General features: G+C 37.2%; 3 protein-coding genes across 7 annotated transcripts; 1 reads left to right on the top strand and 2 right to left on the bottom strand.

Moving 5' to 3' along the window:
* The first annotated feature begins 373 nt into the window (after positions 1-373).
* On the top strand, positions 374-2,494 carry LOC116196713 (hypersensitive-induced response protein 4). Its single transcript, XM_031526574.1, has 5 exons — positions 374-645; positions 1,105-1,225; positions 1,311-1,402; positions 1,713-1,809; positions 1,929-2,494. The coding sequence occupies exons 1-5, from the start codon at positions 451-453 to the stop codon at positions 2,300-2,302; spliced, it is 879 nt and encodes a 292-aa protein (XP_031382434.1). The 5' UTR covers positions 374-450; the 3' UTR covers positions 2,303-2,494.
* Positions 2,453-5,948, bottom strand: LOC116196712 (AT-hook motif nuclear-localized protein 6-like). Of its 2 annotated transcripts, none has more exons than XM_031526572.1 (5): positions 5,023-5,948; positions 4,500-4,573; positions 3,837-3,968; positions 3,346-3,507; positions 2,453-3,061 (listed from the first exon to the last, which is right to left on the bottom strand). In XM_031526572.1, exons 1-5 carry the CDS (start codon positions 5,420-5,422, stop codon positions 2,795-2,797), a joined length of 1,035 nt encoding a protein of 344 aa, XP_031382432.1. In that variant the 5' UTR covers positions 5,423-5,948; the 3' UTR covers positions 2,453-2,794. The 2 variants fall into 2 exon arrangements, with proteins under 2 accessions (XP_031382432.1, XP_031382433.1); XM_031526573.1 differs by having other exon boundaries at positions 2,669-3,061; positions 5,032-5,943.
* A 14,045-nt stretch (positions 5,949-19,993) lies between these two features.
* LOC116196616 (protein YLS7) lies at positions 19,994-23,977 on the bottom strand. Of its 4 annotated transcripts, none has more exons than XM_031526428.1 (5): positions 23,576-23,977; positions 23,191-23,250; positions 22,421-23,075; positions 21,787-22,061; positions 19,994-21,140 (listed from the first exon to the last, which is right to left on the bottom strand). In XM_031526428.1, the coding sequence occupies exons 3-5, from the start codon at positions 22,959-22,961 to the stop codon at positions 20,346-20,348; spliced, it is 1,611 nt and encodes a 536-aa protein (XP_031382288.1). In that variant the 5' UTR covers positions 22,962-23,075; positions 23,191-23,250; positions 23,576-23,977; the 3' UTR covers positions 19,994-20,345. The 4 variants fall into 4 exon arrangements, with proteins under 4 accessions (XP_031382288.1, XP_031382289.1, XP_031382290.1 ...); XM_031526429.1 differs by having other exon boundaries at positions 22,421-23,085; positions 23,572-23,974; XM_031526430.1 differs by having other exon boundaries at positions 23,572-23,974.
* Between the last annotated feature and the right edge of the window lie 1,944 nt (positions 23,978-25,921).

The raw sequence follows: 25,921 nt of genomic DNA, 5'->3' as shown, positions 1-25,921 counted from the left end.
TTAAGTACTTATTAAAATAAAATATTTATTTTGAAGTAAAAAATATTAAATATAGATACTTTCTTATACTATTGTTATATTTCTTTAAAATCATCATGCTTTTATCTTAATTATCATAATTTTTTTAATAATATGAATATTTATTTTATTTTAAATAAACGTGCGGTCCGACCCATCGAACCCCCGGTTGAACCCATAAACCCATGAACCCGTACCCTTCCGGTTCATCATTCGGTCCGATTTTGATAACACTGATTTATACCACTCCATTATAATATAATTCCATTATAATAAATTCACAACACTGTCGTTTCATTTTAAAATGCTAGAGCCAAACCAAACGCGTTATTAACCCCTCTCAGCCATCCCGCGCTTCCGTCTGCATCTTCTTCTTTTCCCCAAATACAGTCACAGAAATTAAAGACCGAGACTTTTACCTCCGAGAGAGAGATGGGGAACTCGTGGTTCGGTGTCTGTGCTTGCGTAGACCAAGCTAGCATCGGCGTCGTTGAGCGGTGGGGTCGCTTCGAAAAGCTGGCGGAGCCGGGGCTCCACTTCTTCAATCCTTTCGCCGGAGAATGCCTCGCAGGCGTTCTTTCCACCAGGATCCGGTCCCTTGATGTCCGGGTCGAGACGAAGACCAAGGTACCGTCGCATAATCCTCTTACTTGTAAAATTGCTAACCGATTGCTTACCTTCATCGATCGTCAAAGAACGAGACGCAAGATAGATTTATTTATTCTGCTGAATCATATGCGATCAACCATCTAAGAAGCAGCTTCTATGTCTTGATTCCTTTCAAAATGTTGTACAATTTCTTCTTTTGATAAATTTTATTGAAGTTATGCTATCATTGACAAATCAGAATCACAAGAGTGATCAAATTTGATTGGAGGAATGAAAAAAAAAACAAATTTTTTATATCAGCTGCCCCTGATACTATCATGATAGCTAATACTTTAGACGTATATAGTAGCTTCTTGTTTGGTTGCGGCTCTATTCCAACTCAGAAGTGGTTGCCCCTTACTTCTATTCTACTTCGATTTCGTGGTATTTCTTTCAGCTCTGTCCATAGAGGTTGTGATCGTGGCTGTGATTTTGCAGGATAATGTCTTTGTGCAACTTATTTGCTCAATACAGTATAGGGTTGTCAAGACGAATGCTGATGATGCATTTTATGAATTACAAAACCCCCAAGAGCAGATCCAGGCGTATGTCTTTGATGGTAATGTTTAGAGGTGTGATCTTATCAGGGATAAAGTTAATGCGTTATCTCATTCCTAATAGCTTGCCTATACTATTGTCTGTAGTGGTTCGCGCTCTGGTTCCAAGGATGAACTTGGACGAGCTCTTTGAACAGAAGGGTGAAGTTGCGAGAGCTGTCCTGGAGGAGCTTGAGAAGGTAAATTGGTCGATCCTGTTTGTTTCTCTGACCAATTGTTCATGTAGTTATCAATAGCATATTTCTCATTTGCTTGTGCTAGCTATTTACTGTGGTCTATCTTTTCTCCTCATTCTGTGTGCGTACCCAAAGGGTAATACAATTGTTGATCTGTATTCCAAGGTAGAGCCTTCTGATTCTTTGTTATTATCTGTTCATATCATTTGATTTAGATGGTTTCTACGGCATGTTTGCATGCAGTGCATGGATATGTGAAATGGGGAAGTTCCACCTTACGTTTATCTGTGTTGTGTAATGTGCTGAACGATAGGTGATGAGTGCATATGGTTACAACATAGAGCACATACTGATGGTTGATGTCGTTCCCGATGCTTCGGTAAGGAAAGCAATGAATGAGATTAATGCAGGTAACGTCAACGGACCACCAGTTTTCGCTTTTATCTAACGTTAAGCCTATTTGTGGAATTTATGCATCCTGTCACGCATTTCGTCATAGTGAAAAGCTTGTACATGTCTGGGATTGCAGCTCAGAGACTTCAGCTTGCTAGTGTATACAAAGGAGAAGCTGAGAAGGTACTCCTTGTCAAGAAAGCCGAGGCTGAGGCTGAAGCCAAATATCTGGGCGGAGTAGGAGTTGCCAAGCAGAGGCAGGCCATCACTGATGGGCTAAGAGAGAACATACTGAACTTCTCCCACAAGGTTGAGGGGACCTCAGCCAAGGAGGTCATGGACCTAATAATGGTGACCCAATACTTTGACACGATGAAGGATCTTGGGAGCGCCTCCAAGAACACTACAATCTTCATCCCTCATGGCCCTGGCCATGTTAGGGATATCACCGAGCAGATAAGGAATGGTATGATGGAGGCAGCTAGCTCTCAGGTCGAGGACAACATATGAACTGCAAATTACTTTTGCTTTGAGTGGTGATGTCGGTCTAGTTACAATTAATATTGGATTTCCTTTTTTCTGTTTTTGGGGTTTCCCTGTGAACAATGTCGTGTAAATAATTTTGGTGTTGCTTTAGCTTTTAAACACGGTATTGTTAAGATACCAATCAATAATAAAACAGTCAAACAGAGTTACAAACAATGGAAGTTCCATACAAGTGAATCAACGACCACAGAGGAACGGGACAAGACATGACAGCATTAAGTTACAGCCACCACTAGCTCAAGTTAATGGTCAGAAGTCCTACAATAGTAACTAATGCCTAATAAAGAGTCGCCTCTAGTTAGGCCCGACCCAATTTTACAACCTAGCTCGTTCTTCAAAGATATCCTTTTACCGGTTAAATGTCGAACCACACATGTTTTATCAAACCCAATTGAAGGGAGGGAAAAAGAAAGTTCCACAATATAAATGTGATTGTGCAGGTCGTGGAAGTGATTATCAACTAAGGCCATTAGATTCTTCTGCAGAGAAAGATATTTTATTTTCGCCCATCCAATTTCCTAAACTCTGGACAGGAACTATGTTCTCTCCATTGTAGGGAGATGTCGTGGCAGTGACCAGCTTGACCCCTCCATATGATGCAGCTGTTTCTTCTCTAATGACAGGATTAGATATGGTAGAAGTTAAGATCGGCGGGGCCTCAACTCTCTGCTTCTTTGGCTTATGTTCTTGCTGATGACCTGGTAGAAAACTGCCCACAACCACCTAATGACACCACACGAAAAATTGAACACAATGAGATTATTGATCACTAAGGTTGGACAATTAGGTACTGCTCACTGAACATATTTTTATATTTGTTCCTCCCCTCTTTTTCTGGGAGATCATCACCCTGAATGGAGCACCTAACTAAGCAGTTATACCATTGCAGTGGCGGTAAATCTCCAAAATGGCAAAAAGCAATGAAATATTCCATCGTTTAAAGCATGAGGAACAGTTCAACAAGGTCATAATGTTCTCAGAAAGTTATACACTAATTGGCAGTTCACCTGAACAGGACCAGCAGCTAACAATAGACCTGCAAGACCTCCTCCAAGGACCCGACCATCAGGGCCCGCCAGAGAGACACTCATCCCACCAGATCTGCTCATTGTTCCGCCACTCTCAACTGGCATATATGACCCAGAGAGCGAAAGTATCTCGAATCGACCCTGCAGAAACCGAGGAGCCTTTTACTTATATGAGTAATAATGCAGAATCATGGTAAAATACCATATTTTAGAATGAAATCAGCTCAAATGATCCTAGAGAAACCCAATTATGAAAAGCACGATGCTTTACAAGATCAACTTCACATTAAATTTATTCTGCGAAAATATACCAGCTCATCTTCTCAATTTTGCAAAAACTGTGCCGGTGCAGAAATATGTGACTTTACTAGAAAGCTAATTGTATGATTGAAGGCATGCAAATAGGCTAATAGAAGTTCTCTTTATGCTTTTCTCAGAGGTGCATAGAATATTAGTTAATACTATCGCACCTCATATGTCAAAGTCCCCCCTGAAGATGTAGGCTGACGAAGAGATACGTTCGAAATGGTGCCATTCGCAGAGAGGACGCAAATAGCTCGAGATCCTTGCTGAGAGAATGACATAACCTTCATTGTAACGTCCTGAAAAGGTTGGAAGGAAGACAAAATATACAGGAAAGATCTCAATCAATGACTAGCATAAGACTTTGTCTCTAATTCTGACTGTAGAAACTCTTTGGCCTTCAATTCAATAGCAACCGCTTTAACTGAATGGGCCATGCACACATTATTGCTTTAGTAAAATATATCTCATCACAAAAACAGAATTTTTCAACTTGTTTTCGGATTAATCGCGACACTGATGAAAATTAACACACACAATCATATAATGTTGTATAATGAAATTTGAAACAAGTGTCTCTTTCACTCTGTTCTGTCACAGGGAATCCTTCTCCAGAAAGGGATCTCTCAAGGAACCCCATTGCCAATTCAACCCCAGCATCTTCCTATTAGCCACTAATAAATATACTCTCTACTGCAACATCTGCAGGATTTTTGTGTAATGCAGCCATCCATATCTAGCTTTTTCTGGGATTTGGCAGGTGTAGAGTTTACACACAGAACAAGCAATTATTAAATTAGCTTTGTCTCAAACGTATTTTCACAACATACCTCACCGGGATTCACAGTGATCACATGAGGGGTGAAATTGGCACCTACAAAGTATGCAAGCTTGTTTCCTAGTCCTACAAGGCAACAGAGGTGGCACAACAGGAGTTAGTAGGATACCATATGAATAAATTCATACATAAAAACTGGAAGAGTAAGCACTTAACAGCACTACTATGCCCGGAATTAACTCCGCATTATACATCACTTGAAAAGGACAGAGATTGCTACATGTTTACTTCTATTGAAACCGACAAGTCCATAGATGCGAGTCTCTCTAATTTCTTTAATACGAGATGCCACTCATTCTTTAGCAACCTTCTAAAAGAAACCCAACTGTTTTCATTCTTAGCAGCCGATTTAGTCCCGGAAACGAGGATTGACCTCCAAACTTTGTGGAACTCTCAGCCAATCCACGTACATATCCCAATGTGTAAGGGGATAGGGACAATAAAGCGACATTGCAGTGGTCAGTCAGACAAAGCAGGAGAAAAAGTTCAGAAACTTCCAGAATATATGCTCCTACCGCATCTACCTGGGCTCTCATACTCGACTTTGTGCTTCTTCTTGACTGGTTCCACCGGCACCACCCTGCCACGTTGCCATGGCGAGAACTCCCCAGTCAGTGGAATTGATGCTGAAATGGGCATAGGCGATAGAGCAGCCCCGTCGGGGCCATACTTCCGGGGCCTCCCTCTCTTCTTCTTGTTCTTCCCATCTATGCTGCCGGCAGGAGATCCGCTCGCTGGCGTCACAGCGACGGCGGCGGGGGCGGCCGGATCTGAAACTGCGGGGGGGCGGTCAATTGGGGCCGGGTTAGGGTCGGTGTTTTCGCTTATTGGTGGCGCTTTGAAGCCGGGGGGAGCTTCGTCGCTCCTCACTGTAACTCCTCCTCCAACTGAAGCCATTTCCTCTTTTCCCTCCATAACTTTACTTAATACCAACACAACAGAAAAACAAAAACCCTCCAGAAACCCTGAAAACTGCTGGAGACTTGACGATCAAGTCATCAAGCCTCGGACTCCGCTAAACTAAAATTATTGCCGAGAAAAAAATCCGATTTCCTCTCGAGATTAAACGATCAACAGGAGCTTAAAATAGAATAACAACAATTAGATTAAAAATCAGGCTAATTACGTGGAACGAGAAACCACAAAATAAAATGGGATGAAAAAAAGAAAAAAAATTAAGAATCATGCGACAAAAATTGAAAATAAAAGACTCGTCACAGAAACAGGATCCTGTCCTGTTAACAGTATGTCGGAGGGCTTACTCTCACTGTAAACGATACTGTTCATGTCTTAAAAACCACCATGACGGAAAAAGAAAAGAAAAGAAAATGCAAGGGGGGAAGCTTAAACGGGGGAAAAAAAAAAAAACCGAACTGAAAATTTATCAGAAAGCTGACGAGGAATTACAGGACAAATGCCACCAAAAATTCGTGTTGGGATGATTGTAAATTAGGGTTTCCGGGATGAAGACGAAAGGAAATAAATAAAGTCGAAATTTTTTGTAAAAATTTACTTAAAGTCGTAATAAAATAATTGTAATTCAATTTTGTAATTAATATTTTAGTTGCGAAATTGGAAGTATATATTCTGATTAAGGAAAACCTTCACGTCCGTCTAGGAAATTTAATAAAGGCCATTTAATTAATGGCAGGGGGAAATACATCCGAATATTTTAAACAATATTCAAATTTGGGGAAATAAACATATATAAATATAAAAAAAAACTTTTTCTTTTTAAATACTTTTTTTTGGCCATTTCCAATTTTAAATATTATTAGCTCGTAATAAATTAAGAGTAACGATTAATAATAAATCATTCACAAAAAAAAGATTAATAATAAATCATATATAAATCTATAATAAATACGTAGAAAGAATAGCCGTAAAGGTAATGTTCGAACCATGCCAAGTTCCTTTTCTACGACTGACATCTTCTTTAACTTTACGGTTAAACTAGACCAGAGTTGACCGGTCATTACACCCCAAACAACCTTTTTTTTTTTGGGGGGGGGGGGGGGGGGGGGTGTAATTTACACCCAAAACAGCTTTGCGTGTTTGTATTGTCAGTTAATAAGAGATCGGGATGATGGCGGGTTCGTTATGTACCACTTGAACCACTGTCAATGTGCATCATTCATACCTCTGCCCATGTAAATATATCGATATTACAAAAACTATCCCTGATCACGAGTTTATAGTTAGGTAATCCTATCTAGATTTCGTATTTTATCATGGGGATAATAATAATAAAAAAGTATAAAATTTTCACATTTGAACAATTCTTGTGCGGATTTTTTTTAACCTAAAAATTCACAAAATTTCGATTTGATAATAATTTTAGCATGACCTCAATTTTAATTTGGACGAAAATCGAGGGCAAAGAGAGAGTCGGCAACCCCAATCGGGGGAAGAGGGCTCCTACAACCCCAATCGGGGGTGATGGCTGTGATCGTGGCCTTACCGTCGGAATCGAGAGAATACCCAATTTGAGAGTTCTCCCGGTTTCGAGGGTAGGGGCCTCGACTCCGGTCACCATCCCCGATTGGGGTCACTGGGGCCCTACCCCGATTGGGATCGTTGGCGCCTTCAGTAACTTCGATTACATCTAAATTAACGAAATATTTGACACCATGCTAATATTGTTATCAAATCAAAAACTTGTGCATTTTTAGGTTAAGGAAAATAATTCGTATTAGAATTGTTCAAATGCAAAAAAAGTTTGTACTTTTTTTATTATTAACCCTTTATCATGCTATTTAAGAACAATCTCGATTTGTTGAATGGTAGTATTATTATTGAGCGGTAACCATTTGAGATTTTCTTAAAAAATAAAAAGTGAATGGTAATTATTTGAGATGCTCTCATGACCATCCTATATGAGATTTTTATTTGTTTAAGGGCCCGTTTGGCTCGGGGTTCAGAAACTGAAATAGAATCTGAATGAGACGGAATGGGAGATGGAATGATAAACTTTCTTTTTTGTTTGGCTCAATAGTGAATTGAAATTCAAATCCATTTCATACGTTTATTCATAACTCACGGAATTGGAATCAATTTTGCTTAGTATTTTTCAATATTTCACGCAAAATTAATAGGAAAATTTATACTTTGAGATGACATATATATATAATTTTCAAAAGAAAAAATGAAATGGGAAATATTCTTATATATAATTTCACGTTACGGGGTAAGAGAAGAAGAGAAGTTAGATACAAAATTTCAAGAAATTATTAAAATACTTTTTTTGGCGAGAATTAAAATATTTTTTCTTAACAAGTAATCGAGATTTGTCAATACTTACCATAAGCAAATATTACTTTAAATTATTCATAAGTTGGAGATATTTGTAGGACAATTTAATTTAAGTAAATAAAGAAAATTTGGCCAAACAAAATAAGTAAATAAAATGCTACTATAAAAGAAAAAAAGATATAAAAAACCACAGCAGAAAAAAAAAGACTGGGAAAAAAGTAATCGACCAAAGTAAAATACTGTGGTGAATAACTTTTTGTTGTAAAAAAATTAATTAACAGAAAATTTTTTTCATTTTCTGCTTTAACTCCCGGGAGTTCCCAGGGAATGGATGATTAATGAGGAATCGATTCCCTATAAAACGGAATCGGAAATCAATTCTCATATACCAAACAAAATCTACTGAAATGGAGCATTCCAATTTGGATTCTGAAACTTTTTTTTGATGAATCAAACCGACCTAAGAGGAAAGCTCCATTAAAGCTAAAGCTCAGGGGACAGTGCGACATTGTTGGGAATTGATGTATGCCATGGAGGTAATCTGTCATCAATTCTGTAATACGACGTGTATTTTATTATAATACGAGACATTTTTGTTATTGTGTGGATTGCGCTAAATATTAATTTTACACAATAACGTCCTTGAAATAGTATGGTCAATAGGCATCAAGTTTGACTTTATTGTAATATCCTATAATTACTGAACATTATTCCTAAACGTCCATAGTTGAAGTATTATCATTAATTAGGACAACGATAATGCGATTAGACTAATGTGATGTTGATTGATGACCACGTCTCACCGGTCATGGATGTGGAGACATCAAGTCACGCCGCATGTATATATTAGAAGTAATGTATATTGCCTGCCATGAGACTGTTACGCGGGTTGTTACGTGATTGTAATTAGCAGTTCTCATAGTGACTATGGTGCAGTGATCATTTGACTTGAGGTCATCATGGATTCCTACATGTAATATAGTATACTTTGATGTTGTCAAACGCTACCGTAACAGACTGGTTATAAAAACAGCTATTGTGTATGCTACAAAACATGGAGAGGAATGTGAGTGACCAATATATGATTTTTTTCCTCCTACGTAACGGGAGCGATATCTCACAGCTGCTCGATGAGTATAGTCTAAAGTGTATGCATACTAAAATGAGTTGATATAGGGATATCGAGATCATTTGTTCTGATAGATTTACCCGATAAATCAAGAAAGAGAGATTGAGTCATACAAGGATGACAACAACTATTGGGCTCAATAGAGATATATATGACAAAAGGATTATACTGCACGGTAACGTAGGTCACAAGTTCGTCGAGAAATTGACTTTTCCGATTACTTGAGTAGCAGTGATACATTGCTAGATGTCGCTCACTGTTTGTAATATTAAAATAGGGATTTTGATATTACTGTCAACGTAATCGAGAACTTACAGGGTCACACGCTACGATAAGAATCGACATTATATTTTGAAACGCCGAAACTGTTTAATAGAGATTAGACGATTTAAGGTGTGACAAATTAATCGAATATTTAATGAGATTAAATTTACTGATTTATTATATTTAATGGACTCGATTCTGTGCACGAATCGCTAATTAATTGAGCCCGAGATGTAAGCCATATGGACATATAAGGCCACATAACGACCACATGCATGAAGCCATTTAGCATTCCACATGGCATGTGGGGAGCTTAGTTTAAACATCCCACATCGGCCATGGGAATGAAAATGGCTTGCCCATCTGCTTATGAAAGCAATAAAAGGAAATGGGTTGATGTATGAATATATGCTCATATATGTGTATATGTATGCACGTGTAAGTATATGTGAGATTTCGGTTTGGAAAGTCCAAATCCGAAAGGTCCATTAGTCTAATCAATTATGCGTCATGCACCAGTGTTTTCTTTGAGGGTTAGCCGCTAACACTATCAATCTCGAACTCTCGTCGATGAAGTAGTGTGGATACCGATAGAGGCGTCACACGTGAGGCGTTCGATCGATGAATTGATATTATCCAGGTACACTTTATCTACTCCTATTCTTCTAGTATGTCTTGGGATCTACTTTCACGGGTATGAAATTTTGAATTTCTCCTCTTTTTACGCTTTTGTAGGCCCCGTGAAACTAGCAGACATTACTCTCTGAACATGCATGGCTATGGATTAAATCCTTCATAGTTCAGTCTCCAAGGCGAGAATTATAGTGATGGTCCTAAAAGTTTTCTATTTTTAAATTTTGAGTCCTGTAAATTCAACTATGAAAAAAAGTAGCCTTAAATCATTTCAAAAATTGACATTTTTTGTCATTTCGTAATCGACCATTAACGGACAATGACGTTGACATAATGTCGTGGAAATGGTTGTTAATATGGCACACGTGAACCAATCATCGCGCGTTAACATGTGCCATATCATCACATATTGGTCCGTCAATATTGGTCCACATGTGCCATATCATCACATATTGGTCCACGTGTGCCACATTAACGGCCAAATGTCACGTCATTGTCCGTTAATCAGGAGATTTCATGCATCGAGCAAAGAAAATCACATAGCACAATTGGCCAAAGAGCGGAGCAGAGCTGCACGATCTATATCTAGAGACAAGTGTCACCAGCAACACTTTCCAATAGAGTAACAAAACTTCGAACAGCAAAACTCGCTAAGAAAACTTCATACAACAGTGGCGATGATGTTAGAGGAAACCTCAGGAATTAGCTCCCCCAAGCTCCCGAGACTTCAAACAAAACGTTATTGAAGAAAGAAAGGCGCCAATGAATGAATTTCAACTTATTATTTCACAAACTCGACCTAATCTGCGTAGCATCTTATCGTGTGAAGATGTCTGGAAAAGGTGAGGAGAAGCAATGACAGGGAGCTTTGAAGCTTGTCATGTGAACATGTCTGGTGATGAGAACCAATCGAGGAGAGCGTTGAAGTTTGAGCTCAAATGTTGATGGCGACAATGATGAAGAGAACGAAGATGGAGCCGAGATTAATAAATACCTTTTTGCTGCTCGGCTAAATGCCCTGCGTGCGTTCCCGCCGATTTGAATTTCTTTTTAATAATAATAATTATTATTATGAGAAATTGTAACTTATGTCGGTTTGTGTAAGGGCGTGTCATGTCATGGCGACACAGTTTGTCGGACTAAGGATTGACCCCTGTACAATCTCTATTCTCAATTTAGTCCTTGTACTTTTCTTTTAAGTGCTCAATGAAGGAGTTTACTTTCCGTCCACGCAATTTGCTGTTAATTATTCGGACCTGAAAAAAGGCTCCAATATTAAGGGGCCGTTTGGATTTAGAGTTAAAGTTACTTTGATTTTGATTTTGATTGTGGAAAATGACAAATGAGATATGATTATAAATTTGACTTGGGAAACGTGTGTTTTTATTGTGTAGTGTGTTGAGTTAAAGTTAAAGTTAAAATTTTTTAATTGAGAAATGTGTATTTTTGTCGTGTAGTGTGTTGAGTTAAAGTTAAAGTTAAAGTTAAAATTTTTGAATTGGGAAATGTGTATTTTTGTTGTGTAGTGTGTTGAATTAAAGTTAAAGTTAAAATCATGAATCTTTGAATCCAAACGGGGCATAAATGATTGTCCTCCCTTGCAAATGTTTATTTGTAAAAGAGGCATCGGGAAACTGATTCAAAAGTATCGACACCCCACCGAAGTAATTAAGTTAACACAAATCATATTGATCCAACCATTTGGATATTAATGTTTTGGTCTTTGTTCATTCAAATTTAGGAAGTGAATTTGTCACCTGCCAATGGAGGGACTAAAGTAAGCATGAATGCAAAGCGCAAGGGACGAAATCAGGCATGCAAATCTGTCATGGCCTAGAGTAGTGAAGCATGTTTTAAAATTTAGCAGTTTTCCTTGACCTTGCTCGCCATCGTCTATCAATCCATCTTCAATCGAGCTTTCTGATAATTAGAAGCTGGTAAAATGATCGAGCTATGCATGTATGTCAAAATGAGATTTAGTTCATACCTTCCTTATTTTGTCAATCCCGTCAGTTTCTTCTTCTTCTTTTTTTCTGTTGTATAATTGTGAATCCCGTTGGTCAGATAAAACCGGACACGTTTGCCCATTCTTGCAGCCTTCACCAATGTCAGGCATAATTCTGCAATACATCATAAAATGCATGTATCATACATACTTGAAAATTTTCAAATAAATTACTTAACTTCAACAAGTAATTTACTTATAACTCAAATAAATTATATAAAAAGTAAATAGATCAAGTAATTTACTTGAAAAAAACGTTAATATTTTATTTACATGTATGATGTACATGTATTTTCAATCAAATGTTTCAAAATACTCTTAGCCGGTAAAAATATTGTTCAAGCAGAGGGATTCACTTGCTACCAAGTCTTTGTACGTTCTTACAAGCTACTAACACATATTGAGTCTGTCTGTCTAACATAGAAATCTCATTAAAGTTTTCCCTATCCGATAAGGTAAGAAACAAAAACCCCTGATATCCTTCCCAAAATATGGAAGATTTTTAAAATTATATATCTGTCTAATATGGAAATTTCATTAAAATTTTCTCCATCGATATGGTAAGAAACGAAAACCTCGGATCACAATTGATATGCTTCCCAACATGGCGAAGATTTTTGAAATTACATATAGTCTAACATGAAATTACATATCGTCTAACATGGAAATTTCATTAAAATTTTCCCCATCCGAAATGGAAGAAACAAAAGAAATCCCGGATTACAACTGTTATCCTTCCCAAAATAGAGAGCTAGAGATATTTATATATATATGTATGTATGTATGTATGTATGTATGTTTGTATATACTATTTATGTTCTAGCAGCAATATGTAAAAGACAAACAATACCAGCAGAAATGTAGATCGGTACGCAAGGAGCAAGAGGAGAAGAAAAATAACACGAAGCCCCTGTCAGTGCTTGCTTTTGGTTTGATCGCCCTTTCCTTCACCGTCGGTAAGCATCTAATTGTCTTTGATAGAATAATGTATTTATTAACATAAGAGCTAAAGTAAATAATAGATATATTATGTTCTATGAAGTATTCAACTTCAACTGAAAAATATTATTTTCCCTCTCAATACTATTACGTTTCTTCTGATTGCAATAATTCAATTTCGTTTGAGTTCCTATATCATACTTGATCTTATCGTTGTATTCCGATCGTCATTCAATTTGCTTGAACCTTCTTCGAGCATTCTTCGCATTTGAGTTACTACCGACAATCTCGTATTTTTTTACTAGTTATAATTATATATATCTTTGCACACTAATAAGTTGTGCAGTTTTCTGTATTTTGTGTGAGAGCGGGAGGAAAATATCGTGTTCTAGCGATTGTTATTTGTTTTATATTATTTTTATGAATTTATTTTCTCATACTATGTATTTTACTCAAATTTCAATGAATATAAAAAGTTAAAAAGAAAGAAACTTTGTTCATATATCTATTTTATTTTAGTAGGTAATTTAAAATTAAAATATATAATGGCTTAGATGTACATTTCCCATTATTTACTTTTTTTCAAGTTTGAACACTCATACCTTCTTACTTCGAATGATGCAAACGCAGAAATTGAAAGTCGGTCTTCGCCTCTGCATATATATATATATATATGTATGTATGATTTTTTGATAAAATTTTCCCTTTCCTTCTTTATTAATTCATTGAGATCGTAGACTAGCCTTTATGTGTATTATTTTCTGATTTTAACAAAAACTTCCTCCTTGTAATATAATTTACATCATTAATTTGATTATAACTCTTTTCAATCGACTTTGTATTCTGTTTTGTATTCTATAGCTAATGTTAAGTTAAGGCTTGTCAATGAGTAAAAACATTTTCATAGTAGGGTTCTTGAATTTTGCAATAAAAAAACTTGTTTTTACTCAATTGTACTAAAAATAGAAAAGAAAAAGTGAAAAAAAAGCGCCAATTCATACACTCTCTACTCGGATCTGCCTCCTTTGACCTCCTATATTATATATCTATATATATTAAAAATGTGTTTATGTTTTACTTTATATAATTATTATATTGAATATAAGTATTTTATACATCTGACAAATTATATAATATTTTCTTTTTATAAGTAATTATATAATATGTTTACATAAGTATATTATATATCTGACAAAATTTTTATGTTTAACCCGTAAAATAGTTATATATATATATATATATAACTATTTAATAAGTCATTCATTGATGGACAGCTTCTCCACAGAGGGGGCTTTCACACTACTAAGTATAATTATATGGACATTAAAGGGCAGACCGGAGATTAACACTTCCATCGGTTTCCTGGCCTTTACTTTGAATTATGTTAGGTATGTGTCGCGAAATACTTACAGGGAAAGGAGGGACTTTCGAAGAGGAAGAAAAAGATTTGCCCGAGTGCGACTTCCCACTCAGCTCCAAACCGTTTCTTATGTGCGAAATGGAGTGTGAATTCGATTGTCTAACAGCATATGATATCCTCACCGGCGATTGCATCGATGACAGCCCGACCGCCTCGACCTGCGTCTGCCGCATCCCTTGCCTCATGGGGCGGCCGGATCCAAGACCCAAGACCTAAAGTGTGTAAACTCTAGTTGGAGATTGAGATTTATGGGATTTATTTCTGTTTTGGCTATGATCCCAATCTTTCACTCTTGTCATGATTGCGAGAGTTGAAAAAAAAAGTGGATTCAATATGTATTTTACGCCACAATTCTTTATGGCCAGTTTGTTTTTAGGATTAAAATCATAAAAATTTTAACTTTAACTTTAACTCAACCCACTACATAACAAAAATATACATTTTTCAAGTCAAAAATTTTAACTTTAACTTTAACTCAACACACTACACAACATTTTGTCATTTTCTACAATCAAAATCAAAGTTACTTTAACTCTGAAACCAAACGCACCATTAAAATTTTATAAATACCAATAGACTAAGTGAAGCATGTTTTAAAATTTAGTAGGTTCTCTTGACCTTGCTTGCCAACGTCTATCAGTGATCGAGCTATGTATGTATGTCAAAATGAGATTTAGTTCATACCTTCCTTATTTTGTCAATCCCATCAGTTTCTTCTTCTTTTTCTATGTTGTATAAGTGTGAATCCCATGAGTCAGATAAAACTGGACACGTTTGCCCATTCTTGCAGCCTTTACCAATGTCATGAAAATTCTACGATACATCGTAAAATGCATGTATCATACATACTTGAAAATTTTCAAATAAATTACTTAACTTCAACAAGTAATTTACTTATAACTCAAATAAATTATATTAAAGTAAATAGATCAAGTAATTTACTTAAAAAGAGTAAATATTTTATTTACATGTACGATATGCATGTATTTTCAATCAAATGTTTCATATAAATGTATTTTATTTGACACCTTAAGATCTCGAAGTGCTGAAGATGTAATGGCAATATATATATATATGTGTGTGTTACATTATGATTGTGATATTTGAGGGCGAGAAAATTTTAAATGATCTTATTCTTTCTATTCGGCACCATTGCATAGACAAACAACACAAACTCAGGTAACATATGGAGGAGAAAAACTGGAGAGACTCTCGAAATATTGATCAAGAAGTCTTTATAAATATGTATAGTTGAATTTTATTCAATATCCAACATATTACATATATATTAATTGTTATATATATATATATATATTATGTATTATTTTATTTGTTGGCCAGATTAAGTGATTTACTAAAATTTAAGCGAATGGACTTTAATGACATCTCAATAGAGTATTGAACTTAAAGTGTAGATACCTAAAAGCAATTTTTTATTTTATGATACGAAAAATTAAAAATTATAATAACCTCATGATCTGAGATACAATCGAGGATTATGGTCCCTAAGTCATACTTCAAAACTGATATCCTGAGACCCCACTACTTAGAAAAATGAACCGTGGATACTTATAACGTATGTTATGCGTTAAAAGACTGCTCTTCTAGTACTCATTACTCAGGCAAACGAACAGTCCACAAGTTATAACATATGTCATGGGTTAAAAGGTTGTTCTTTTGAGGCCCCATGACTCAGAGATACGACATTCATAATGTATCGACTTGAAATACCACAAATCCGTGTGCTCGGTTTCCACTATGGATTCAGGTACGCTTTCGATAAGCCTTTGACTTGACGATCAGCATGTGCGATCTTAGGGTTTTAAGAATTCAATCTCTAAAATATATGTTCTTACAGACTACTAACACACATTGTGTCGGATTACTCATTGCACTGGATGATCTTATGGACTCAGGTCGTGCATAATATGATTCATATGGGATACCTAGATGCAATCCTCAACTGTCACAACATCCCGTCCCGTTTAACGGGACTGACGAAAAATCAAATCCATCTAATTGTTGATCCTAATCGTATCTATCTCCGTATCAGTGGAATAGACAGAGTGGACCAATTTATTTGCCTTCACAACTCCCTCCTAAGGATCTCGAGCAAAAGCTCATTCTAATTATCGACTGGGCTGGCATGCACCAGCGCAGGCAGTCCTGCGACGTCGGCCACCCGCGGGTCCCAGACGTCGAGATCTTGTTTGGGTCTGAGCTTCTGTATGGGCCTGGATGCCCATCACGGCGATGTCCAAATGCCTCGGCGATATCCATCAACCTCAGCTTTGACTGATTCGTGGCCTTCCCAACAGCACGGCTGAGGCCCATCTCTTGTTTTTTGTGCATTATGTTTGTGAAAACATTTTCGACTAATTCACCCACTGCTAGAGGACGAATCTTCCCAGTGCATGATCCACCACCCCCAAAGTGGTCAAGTGAGTTATAATTCAGATGCGAAACAATGGCCGAGAGAATTGTCTCGACAGAAATTCCAAATGCCTCAATGTTATTGACCATCTTGGGCCGAGACTTGTCGGGTCACCACATTTGCCCGCCCCCAATCTCATTGTTCAAGACATGAGTAAATTGCTTAGCAAACCGATGGCCTAAGGAGAGGACAACATCAAAACATCTCCGAGGAGTTCCATGATATCCTTGTCCGGGGCATCGAGATGGAGCTTCGTCACACCCTCCGGGGCAAAATCAATTGGCTTGGCTGGACGAGCCACGATGACCACATCTGCAATCATTGTAGAGTGATACCGATAAAGCAGTTGGAAGAAGTAAAAAATGACATCTCCGTCATTTTTTTATTTTCTTATCTGTCCATCCAACGATATTAATTTTCATATTTTATATTTATAGATTTAAATCGTATTAGAAGAAAATTTGTTGCCATCAACACCTCTAACTTACGCATATGCGCCTTCATGTCATCTAATTAAATTAAATAGGAAGTTGTTTTTTTATTTGATTTTATGTATTATTTAGAATAAATGTAACTTTCTTTAAATTAAATCCACAATGTGGATAACAACGATTTTTTGATGATGCGGATATGGTTGGCATTTTATAACACAATCATGGATGTCGCGCGGTTCCAATGTGCGGTTTTCGACTGCGGTGCAATTATTAACCACATTGTTGCCATCCCTAGGGGTGTGAAAAAATCCCGAAAACTGAACCGCCATGCAAAACCGTTCCGAACTGAAAACCGAATTAATCGGTTACGGGAATAACTCGGTTCGGAAATTTGAAGGGGAAACTGGTTACAGGACGGTTACGGTCTTCAAAGTTAGAAACCGCGGTTAACCGTCTTGTCCCAAATACATATATTAACTTATATTATTATTAATGTTAATATAACATAAAAATCGATGGAATCTTTATCGCCGAGTCCCTAATCCCAATTCGATGATTTCCATTTCACTTTTACATAGTTGTCTCTATATTATAAATAAATATATATATATATATAATTATTCAAAATGTGAAACAATACAATCTAAATCCCTAATGGGCTAATCCCCATATTTGTCTTTATGAAGTGTTGAATCGTTGGTGAATGGATTGGAGTATATTAAGTTATTGGTTTTAATTTTTTTTTTCTTTTTTGACTATAAGTACAATTTGGTAACCGAACCGAAGAAACGGTTATTTTTCGGGACAATTTTTCATTTTGAAGCGATTACAATTTCAATTATTGAAATTCCTGAATCGAAAATTCTAGACGATTACGGTTTCTACCAAAACCGTACCGAACTGTCCCGTACCCACCCGTAGCCATCCTTAGTTTATTTGTCGTCCTTACATGAACAAGATCCATCCTTAAAAGTGATGAACCTCTTCATGCCCCTCAACGGTTTCTTGTTAGAATGCACTAGAAATAATCTTAAAAGCAAAATGGTAGGCACCGCGAGTCCTCTTCATTACCCGATTGGTCTTTCCAAGCGGTAAACCGATCGACCCGGAAACAACTGCAATCCTCTCACGGTGATATAGCGCCATCCTTCTCCTTGTTCGCTATATCATGAAGCACTGAAGCTCTACGGGACTGAATCCTATGCTCCTCTAATTTCCCAGTGATGTCATCCAAGAACAAGCTGATTCATACTAGATCGCTCTCTCTATGCTACATCTGATGTTTTTTCATGCTTAAAATGAAGAAGAAAGAGCGGCCAAAAAATACTCAAGTTAAAAAAACAAAAATGTCAAAGTTAACGTCCACGTCGAGGTTAACATAGTCAAATAAGACGACTGTTTGGTCAACATAGTCAAATAAGACTAGATGTCTATTTTTATAATAAATGAAATTGAATGTCTTGAGAAAGATTTATGCATTTTACCCCCTATCTAATTAATAAGAGATAATGGACCGCTCGGAGTCTTGAACCATTGCCGTTGTACAGCTCATCACTCTGTGGATGCAATGGATATTTCAAACTTGGAATGATAGTTATTTTTCTTTTGTGTGTACTTGGTAGCCACTCCTGTAATGGATTATGATTACTCTAATTTGAACTGAGTCGACTCACTAAATGATAAAACTCTCACAACGTGAATTTTTTTCATCCACAAGATTCAATCTCAATATTTTAATTAAGGGGAACAATCGCGTAACTATTTGAATCAACCCATATTAGTTTGAATAATAATCAATTGATCACAAATGTTTACTCGCGTAATCTTTTCTTCTTCTTCTACTTTTTTTTTTGGAGGGGGGAAGGGGGGTTAGATTTCGTATTTTATCATGCTATCAAGAACAACTTCGATTTCCTGAAATGGTAATATTATTATTGAATGGTAATTATTCGAGATACTCTCATAACTATCCCATTGCTCGCTTGCTTAATAGAGGAAATCTCCATTAAAGCGGGTACATTTCTCTCTGCACATGTATGGATTAGAACTCATCCGGTTTTTTATTTTTTAATCACCTAAAAAAAACATTTATATCTTTTTTTTTAAATATAACACGACCTTTGAAAAATAATGCACGACATTTGTATTTTTCTCAAATATAGCATGATCTTTGAAGAGTAATATAAAAAGGCACAACATTTGCATTATTTCATAAATATAGCGCGTCTTTTAAAAAATAGTACAGAAATACACGGTCTTGAGACACAATCTTCTTTTTCAACATGCTAAAATTGCAACTAAACATGAATGTTGTGCTTTTTTGTACTAATTTTTAAAGGTCGTGCTACATTTAGGAAAAAAAATACAAAAATCGTGTCTTTCTGTATTTTTCAAAGATCGTGCTATATTTAGAAAAAAAAATGTAAAAGTCGTGCTATATTTAGGAAAAGTAAATATCGTGCTTTTCTAGGTGATTAAACATTTTATTTTTGCTCGAAAGGTAATGAGCATCACTTGTTGATAATCAAATGGATACATCGGTCAATTGCAAAAGCGGATATAGAAAAAAATATCCTAACATTGCCCATGGATTAAAACTCTTGCTTAGTTTATATATATATATGTATGTATATAATATATGGATCGAAACCTTCAAATCTCAAAACGAAGGAGCCGTAACGATAGTATATTCTGATTTTGATATTTGGCTCCATAGAGTCGTCACATCACAAGTCTCTTTCCCTCGAGCAGCATGTACTGAGCAAGACTCGTATGGACATATGTTTGGAAAAAAAGCAGACTATATATATATATATTCGGGTATTAGAAAAACCTATGGAGGATAGAAATTACAAAGTTAAATAAAAGAGCACGATAGTCCTAGCGACGAGGATCGAATTCAAAATGTCATGGTTTCGAACGGCAACTTATGTCACTGTACCAAATTCCCTTCCTCAGAGCATAAAGATTCACCTGTTTTGTCCTAAATTATATGTATATATCACTCCTCAAATCAAATGATACAAATATGAATAAATATGTTCTTACATATGACTAACATGTATCGGGTCGGAGTTCTTATTCTACTGAATGGTCTTGTGAACCCAGGTCATGTACAATATGATTAATATGGGACACTTAGATGATATCCTCAACTAGTAGAACATCTCATGATTTTTCCCTACCTCCCGTTAATTGGGAAGGAGAGAAAATCAAATCCATCTAGCCGTTATTCTACTCATCTATCTAGCTTTGGTTCAGTGGAATAGATTACGGAATCAACTAGAGTTGAATAGGAGAATGCAAAAGAATATTCCACACTGGACAATTACTTGCCTTCGAATTCCCTCCGTATGATCTCGAGCACAAGCTCGTTCCAGGTATCGACTGGGCCTGGCATGCACCAGTGTAGGCAATCCTGCGGGGGCGGCCTCCCGTCGGCCCCACGTTTTGTGATCTTGTTCGGGTCTGGACTTCTATATGGGCCTGGATGCCCATCATGACGGTATCCAAATGCCTCAGTGATATCCATCAGCCTCATCTTTGAGTTATTCGTAGTCTTCCCAACTGCATGGTTAAAACCCGTCACTTGTTTCTCGTGCATTATGTTTGTGAAACCATTCTCCACCAATTCTCCAACTGCTAGAGGACGAACCTTCCCAGTGCATGATCCACCAGTATTCCATGCTCCACCCTCATAGTGGTCAGGTGAGTAGGAACGCATGATAGTCAGACCAGTATAATTCGGATGCAAGACAATAGCCGTGAGAATTGTCTCGACAGAAATCCCAAATGCTTCAATGTTGTTGATCTTCATGGGGCGAGACTTGTCAGGCCACCACAATTGCCCGCCCACAATCTCATTGTTCAAGACATAAACAGACTGCTTAGCAAACCAATGGCCTGAGGAGAGGACAACAACATCAAATCCCGGGAGGAATTCCATGATATCTTTATCCGGTGAATCAAGATGGAGCTTCGTCACGCCCTCCGGAGCAAAATCAATTGGCTCGGAGGTCGGCTGGACGAGCCACGATGACCACATCCGGACAATCATTGTAGATGTTGACCGGAAGAACCATCGCTGCATCCTCCGGTTGCCTCGGTTCTTGGGCGCTTCGGCCTGGAAACAAGTGGAAACTTACCATTAGGAAAGAACTTAGAGAACTGCCAGGGGTAATATCTAGAGCAACTCGCCACTGAATCTCTGCGGCTAAACTGAGCATTTAAGTTGCTGGTAAACGAATGAGATTCAACCTAAAGGCCAGTCCTTGGCGATTCCTTTTCCCTTTTTTCCTCGTGACAATAATTATTAAGATTCCAGCCTGTAGACCGGCCAGGATCTAATATCCTCTGCTGCCGGAATCTAAAGCACAGGATCCCCTTCCCAGATAGGTAAACAAAACTCGAATAGCAAACTTCTTTTAAATCATTGCAGGATCTGAGAAATCATGGATTTTGTCAAGGATTTGAAAACATTTCTAAACTTCTTTTGGAGAACCTCAAGAAAAATGGGTTAACATTAATTCAACCCCAAAATTTATTTCATTTGTTTGTCCCAGAGTACGTTACCATTCAGTATAACACGAATTCTGTTAGTCATTCATCTGTCTGCTGCCCGAACTTAAATTGCAAAAAAGAAGAAAATGCAGAGCACAACGTCGCAGTCCGGTCCACTGCTTTTAGTAAAAATAAAATTCTGAAGGATTTCTTTTGGGTGAATAACTTCTAACGGATTTTAAGGTCAGATAAGTGGTCCAGAACTTCACCTGCCAGAGGAGGCACAGCAATGACTCCATTTGGTTACGTGCAACCGAGTCTCCAATGAAAGCTAAAGTTTTTCCTCTCATCAACTCCAAAAATTTCTTTGGATCAAATCTTGGGAGTTCACACTGAGATGGTTTCCACCGCCAGTTCTCATATTCCATGTCGGGCCTCCCGTTCCCCTGGCAGTTCTGCATCTGTGTAAGAACTGGGCATGTGTTGTTTGTGTACAGTGGCCCCAGTGGATCGTAAAACCAACTTCCATGATACAGATCACAACCTAAATTGCAAAGGCAAATTAAAAGGATCCAGGAAACTAAGAACTTTTTAATGCTGCACCATTACCATATAGTGCTTGCTGAACCAACAAAAGTGCATATATATTCCACACATATTATCAACTTGTTTCGTCAGCATTCCCACAGGTACAGTTCATGAATTTCACTGTAAGTTTGTGTCTTTTATGTGCATCATATATCCCTCGGAATGTGGAGGACTATGACGTGATACGAGCTAACATGTAGTGATACCCAAGACTCATTTCTTCGTATACTTGGCAAGTGGACAACAACGATTGATCAAAGCAATACAGATTGGAAGTCTGTGAATATATGTCCTTTGGAAGAATGTAAAGCTTACTTGATCCAACTGAAGAAGTATTATGGGCCCTGCCAGGAAAGGACGGTGACTCTGTTGTCGCCGATGATGTGGAATTCTCGGATTCATTCACAGGAGTTGAAGTGACATCTTCGTCTACTTTGTCATTCACGTTATCCTTTCCGACAACACGCTTCTCTGGTACAACAGAAGACACTGGGGGAACCGGTTTTGGTTTATTTTCAGCTTCTTTATATTCTGAGACTCTAGGAGGGGCATGTGCAGTCACAGGCACCTCCAAAGAAGACTTATATGTAGCTTCTTTGTCAAACAATTCAATGTTGTTATCATGCGAATGGTCAGCCGTGGTCTGATTAGCAAAAGGAACTTCGAGGTCCGCCTTTGTTGAACTGTCAACGCCATTAAAATAACCTTGAACCCTCAAACCAATAGGATGAGAAAGTAGAAGCATCGAAGCGATAATTAAGAACACTGCTAGCCCTCCTACAGAGACTGCAATGGCCGAGAGCGCCTTGGGAAATGCAGCCATCTGAGACGAACTCTTGGGTGAAGCCAAGACCATGGCTTTAGAAAAAAAGCAATCTCTGCCGAAACAACAGAAGAAGGCGAAGCATGGATCTACTGATAAGTTAAATGCTTATCCCGTTCCATAGAATGCGAAAAGATCTCCCTTCAGCTGGAAGTTCCTATACCCAAATGATAAGCATCACAACAAAGAAGAGGTATTCTTATTCAAAATCCTCAGTCTCTGAACAGGATTTCTTCAGGACATCGTAAAATCAGCAACAAACCTTATCCGAAATCTGACGGTTCTTGGGTTGTCGTAGCATGATATGAGATCTCAAGTTCCCCTGTACCGAATCAAGCAGAGGGAGGCAAAATTACCGAATTGCAAACAGAATATAACATATGCATGCGAGTGCAGCCCCGCATGGCAATTTGGTCCAACCCGAAGCAGACTCACTAAAAGTTCTTTCTTCTAGCTAAAAAAATGCAAATCTCAAGACAACAAATTTACTTTGGCACAACCGAAAGAGAGTTGCTAATAGTGGCATATTGCCCAAAAAGCTGCTGCATCGAAGATCTGCATCTACAGTGCAGGGAAGTTTCGCCAACGACACTTTCCAACAGAATAACCCAAATTACGCGTGAAATCCAACACCGAAACTCACCGACCTGAAATGAACAGCAATGGCGATGATGGAAGCCCCGGGAATCAGCTCCGGCCCCTCCGAACTTCAACCTAAACTTTCTCGAAGAAAGAAGTGCTGATGAATGACTTTCAGCTTATATTTCACAAATTCCTTCCCCAAAATACCAGATTTCAAGCACTGAGCATTTGAAATCGCCTGAATCCGGCAGCTCCGGTAGATCTATGTCTCATCTGCGGCAAGTGAAGAAGAAGATTTCAATGTGCCGCCGGCTGAAGATATCGGATCAGGTGAGGAGGATCAATCGCGAGGAGTTAAAATCAATGAAATATGAGCTCAAATGATGATGGCGACGACGATGATGAAGAGAACGGAGATAGATACGAGAGATCAATAAAATAAATTCTCTCTCTTTTTTTTCTTTCTTTGAATATTGTTATTGTCGTTATTACTGCAGCGAAAAACACGGAACTTCCGCCGATACTGACCGCCCATTTAGTTTCGGAATCGCGATTTAAAATTTTAATTTTAATTTTAATTTAATATACTATACAATAAAAATACTTTTTAAAAATTAAACGGATAGAGTCCATATATTATTCAATATACAACCTCATACACCACTCAATACACTACATAACAAAACTGGTAAGGTCCGCAGACTCCATATTTTTTTTATCTTTGTTCATAATCAAAATTAAAGTTATAAATTTAAAATTTTAATTTTGAAATCAAACGCACTGTGAAGGTTCGAGCTTCTCTCTCTATTTTTGTTGCGTTAATGATTATAACTTTAAATTTTCCATAATTAATTAATTGAAGGAGATCTAACTGATAATTTGAATTACCGAATAGCCCTCCACTCATTGGGCGTCTAACTCTAATCTAATAATCCTTTAGGAAAAATGCCCGATTCAGTCGCTGTACAATCTCCATGCTCATTTGTTAGTAAAAAGCTCTCAAAAAAAATTGATTCAGAAAATCGAGGACCTACTGAGTACCGAATAAGTTAACAATAGGACCTACTGAGTATCGAATAAGTTAACAATCGGACCGAACTAATCATTTGGATATTAATGTGTTGGTAGATGGATTGCATGTCTATGCATTCAAAATTTAGGATGAGCAGTGGTCATGTGCCACTGGAAGGGCTAAAATAAGCATGGCTGCAAAGTGCAGGGACGAAATCAGGCATGCAAATCTGTCATGGCTTAGAGTAGTTGAGAGCTCGGAATGGAGGGGGGGAGGGGCTTAAGTGTATTTTGCCTTTAGTTCCAAGGGCTACTTCGTAAATCCGGGGAATTTGAAGGCCTTCCGAATACTTGGATGTCCATATGATGGTGCATATTAGTCCATATATATGTGTTTTTGACGTCACTAATTTTTTATGGGAATATCTTTACTGATCTGCACCTATTTGTTGCTAATGGTGGCGATAATAACTAATTAGGTATTTTCAAGTTGTCAGAATGCAACTCCACTAATATGTCGTCCTGATATTTTTCATTTATATTAGAAGATTTCCTTCTATGGGTTTGTTCATAATTCAAAATTGAAAAGCAATTTACTCCCCCCCCCCCCCCCCCCCACACACACACACACACATATATATGTGTATGAGCAGCACATCATTAAAACTTGATAATAAAATTCACTAGTGAAAAGACCCGTGCAATACATGGAATTTACTATTAGAATCTAACTATATTATTTTATAATAATTTTTTTATCAAATTATAGAAGTAAACTTCTTATATTCAAATTAATTTTTCGCTGTGTAATGCAACACTACAAAAGATAAGATTTTAATTCAATAAACTTATTGTACAATTAGTAAGCACGTTGCATCATGCATTGCAAAATTTAAAGGACGATAATACACACATAACAGTTTACCGCGTAATCAAGGTTTGAAATGGGATCTATTATCTATACTTGCATTTAGGGGGATTTTTTTCTTTTCCATTGAGAGTGAAAACAATTCACATTTCTCCTTTTCTCTCTAGTTTCTCCTCTTACTGGGATATAACATTCCTTTATAACAGCTACCAATGATTTAAATGTGGCAAATTAATGAGAGTTGAACTCTCCTTTAGGAAATTATAGAAGTAAACTTTTTATATTCAAATTGATTCTTCTTTATATAATGCAATACTACTAATGGGCAAAATTTAAAGTACAACAATTCGCATAGAAAATTTCTTCGTGTGATCAAGGTCTGAAATGGGCAATTCTTTCATCTTTATTCATCTACTTGCTATTGGGGGGATTTTTTTTTTCATTGAGAGTGAAAACTATTCATTCCTCTCTTTTTCTCCGTAGCTTCTCCTCTTAGCGAGATAAAAAAAATTCTTTTGTAACAGCTATCAAT

This window comes from Punica granatum, chromosome 2, assembly GCF_007655135.1.
Source record: "Punica granatum isolate Tunisia-2019 chromosome 2, ASM765513v2, whole genome shotgun sequence".
In the NCBI taxonomy this organism is placed as follows: domain Eukaryota; kingdom Viridiplantae; phylum Streptophyta; class Magnoliopsida; order Myrtales; family Lythraceae; genus Punica; species Punica granatum.
Note: the sequence above shows the minus strand (reverse complement) of the source record. Positions and strands in the feature narration are given on the sequence as shown.

Coding starts and splice junctions, on each gene's coding strand:
- LOC116196713 (XM_031526574.1), top strand. CDS start 451: ATGGGGAACTCGTGGTTCGGTGTCTGTGCTTGCGTAGACCAAGCTAGC. Junction 646..1,104: donor GGGTCGAGACGAAGACCAAG/GTACCGTCGCAT, acceptor GTGATTTTGCAG/GATAATGTCTTTGTGCAACT. Junction 1,403..1,712: donor TCCTGGAGGAGCTTGAGAAG/GTAAATTGGTCG, acceptor GCTGAACGATAG/GTGATGAGTGCATATGGTTA.
- LOC116196712 (XM_031526572.1), bottom strand. CDS start 5,422: ATGGAGGGAAAAGAGGAAATGGCTTCAGTTGGAGGAGGAGTTACAGTG. Junction 4,574..5,022: donor TGAGAGCCCAGGTAGATGCG/GTAGGAGCATAT, acceptor GTTGCCTTGTAG/GACTAGGAAACAAGCTTGCA. Junction 3,508..3,836: donor GGGGGACTTTGACATATGAG/GTGCGATAGTAT, acceptor CGGTTTCTGCAG/GGTCGATTCGAGATACTTTC.
- LOC116196616 (XM_031526428.1), bottom strand. CDS start 22,961: ATGGTCTTGGCTTCACCCAAGAGTTCGTCTCAGATGGCTGCATTTCCC. Junction 22,062..22,420: donor TACTTCTTCAGTTGGATCAA/GTAAGCTTTACA, acceptor TTTGCAATTTAG/GTTGTGATCTGTATCATGGA. Junction 21,141..21,786: donor TGCTGTGCCTCCTCTGGCAG/GTGAAGTTCTGG, acceptor ACTTGTTTCCAG/GCCGAAGCGCCCAAGAACCG.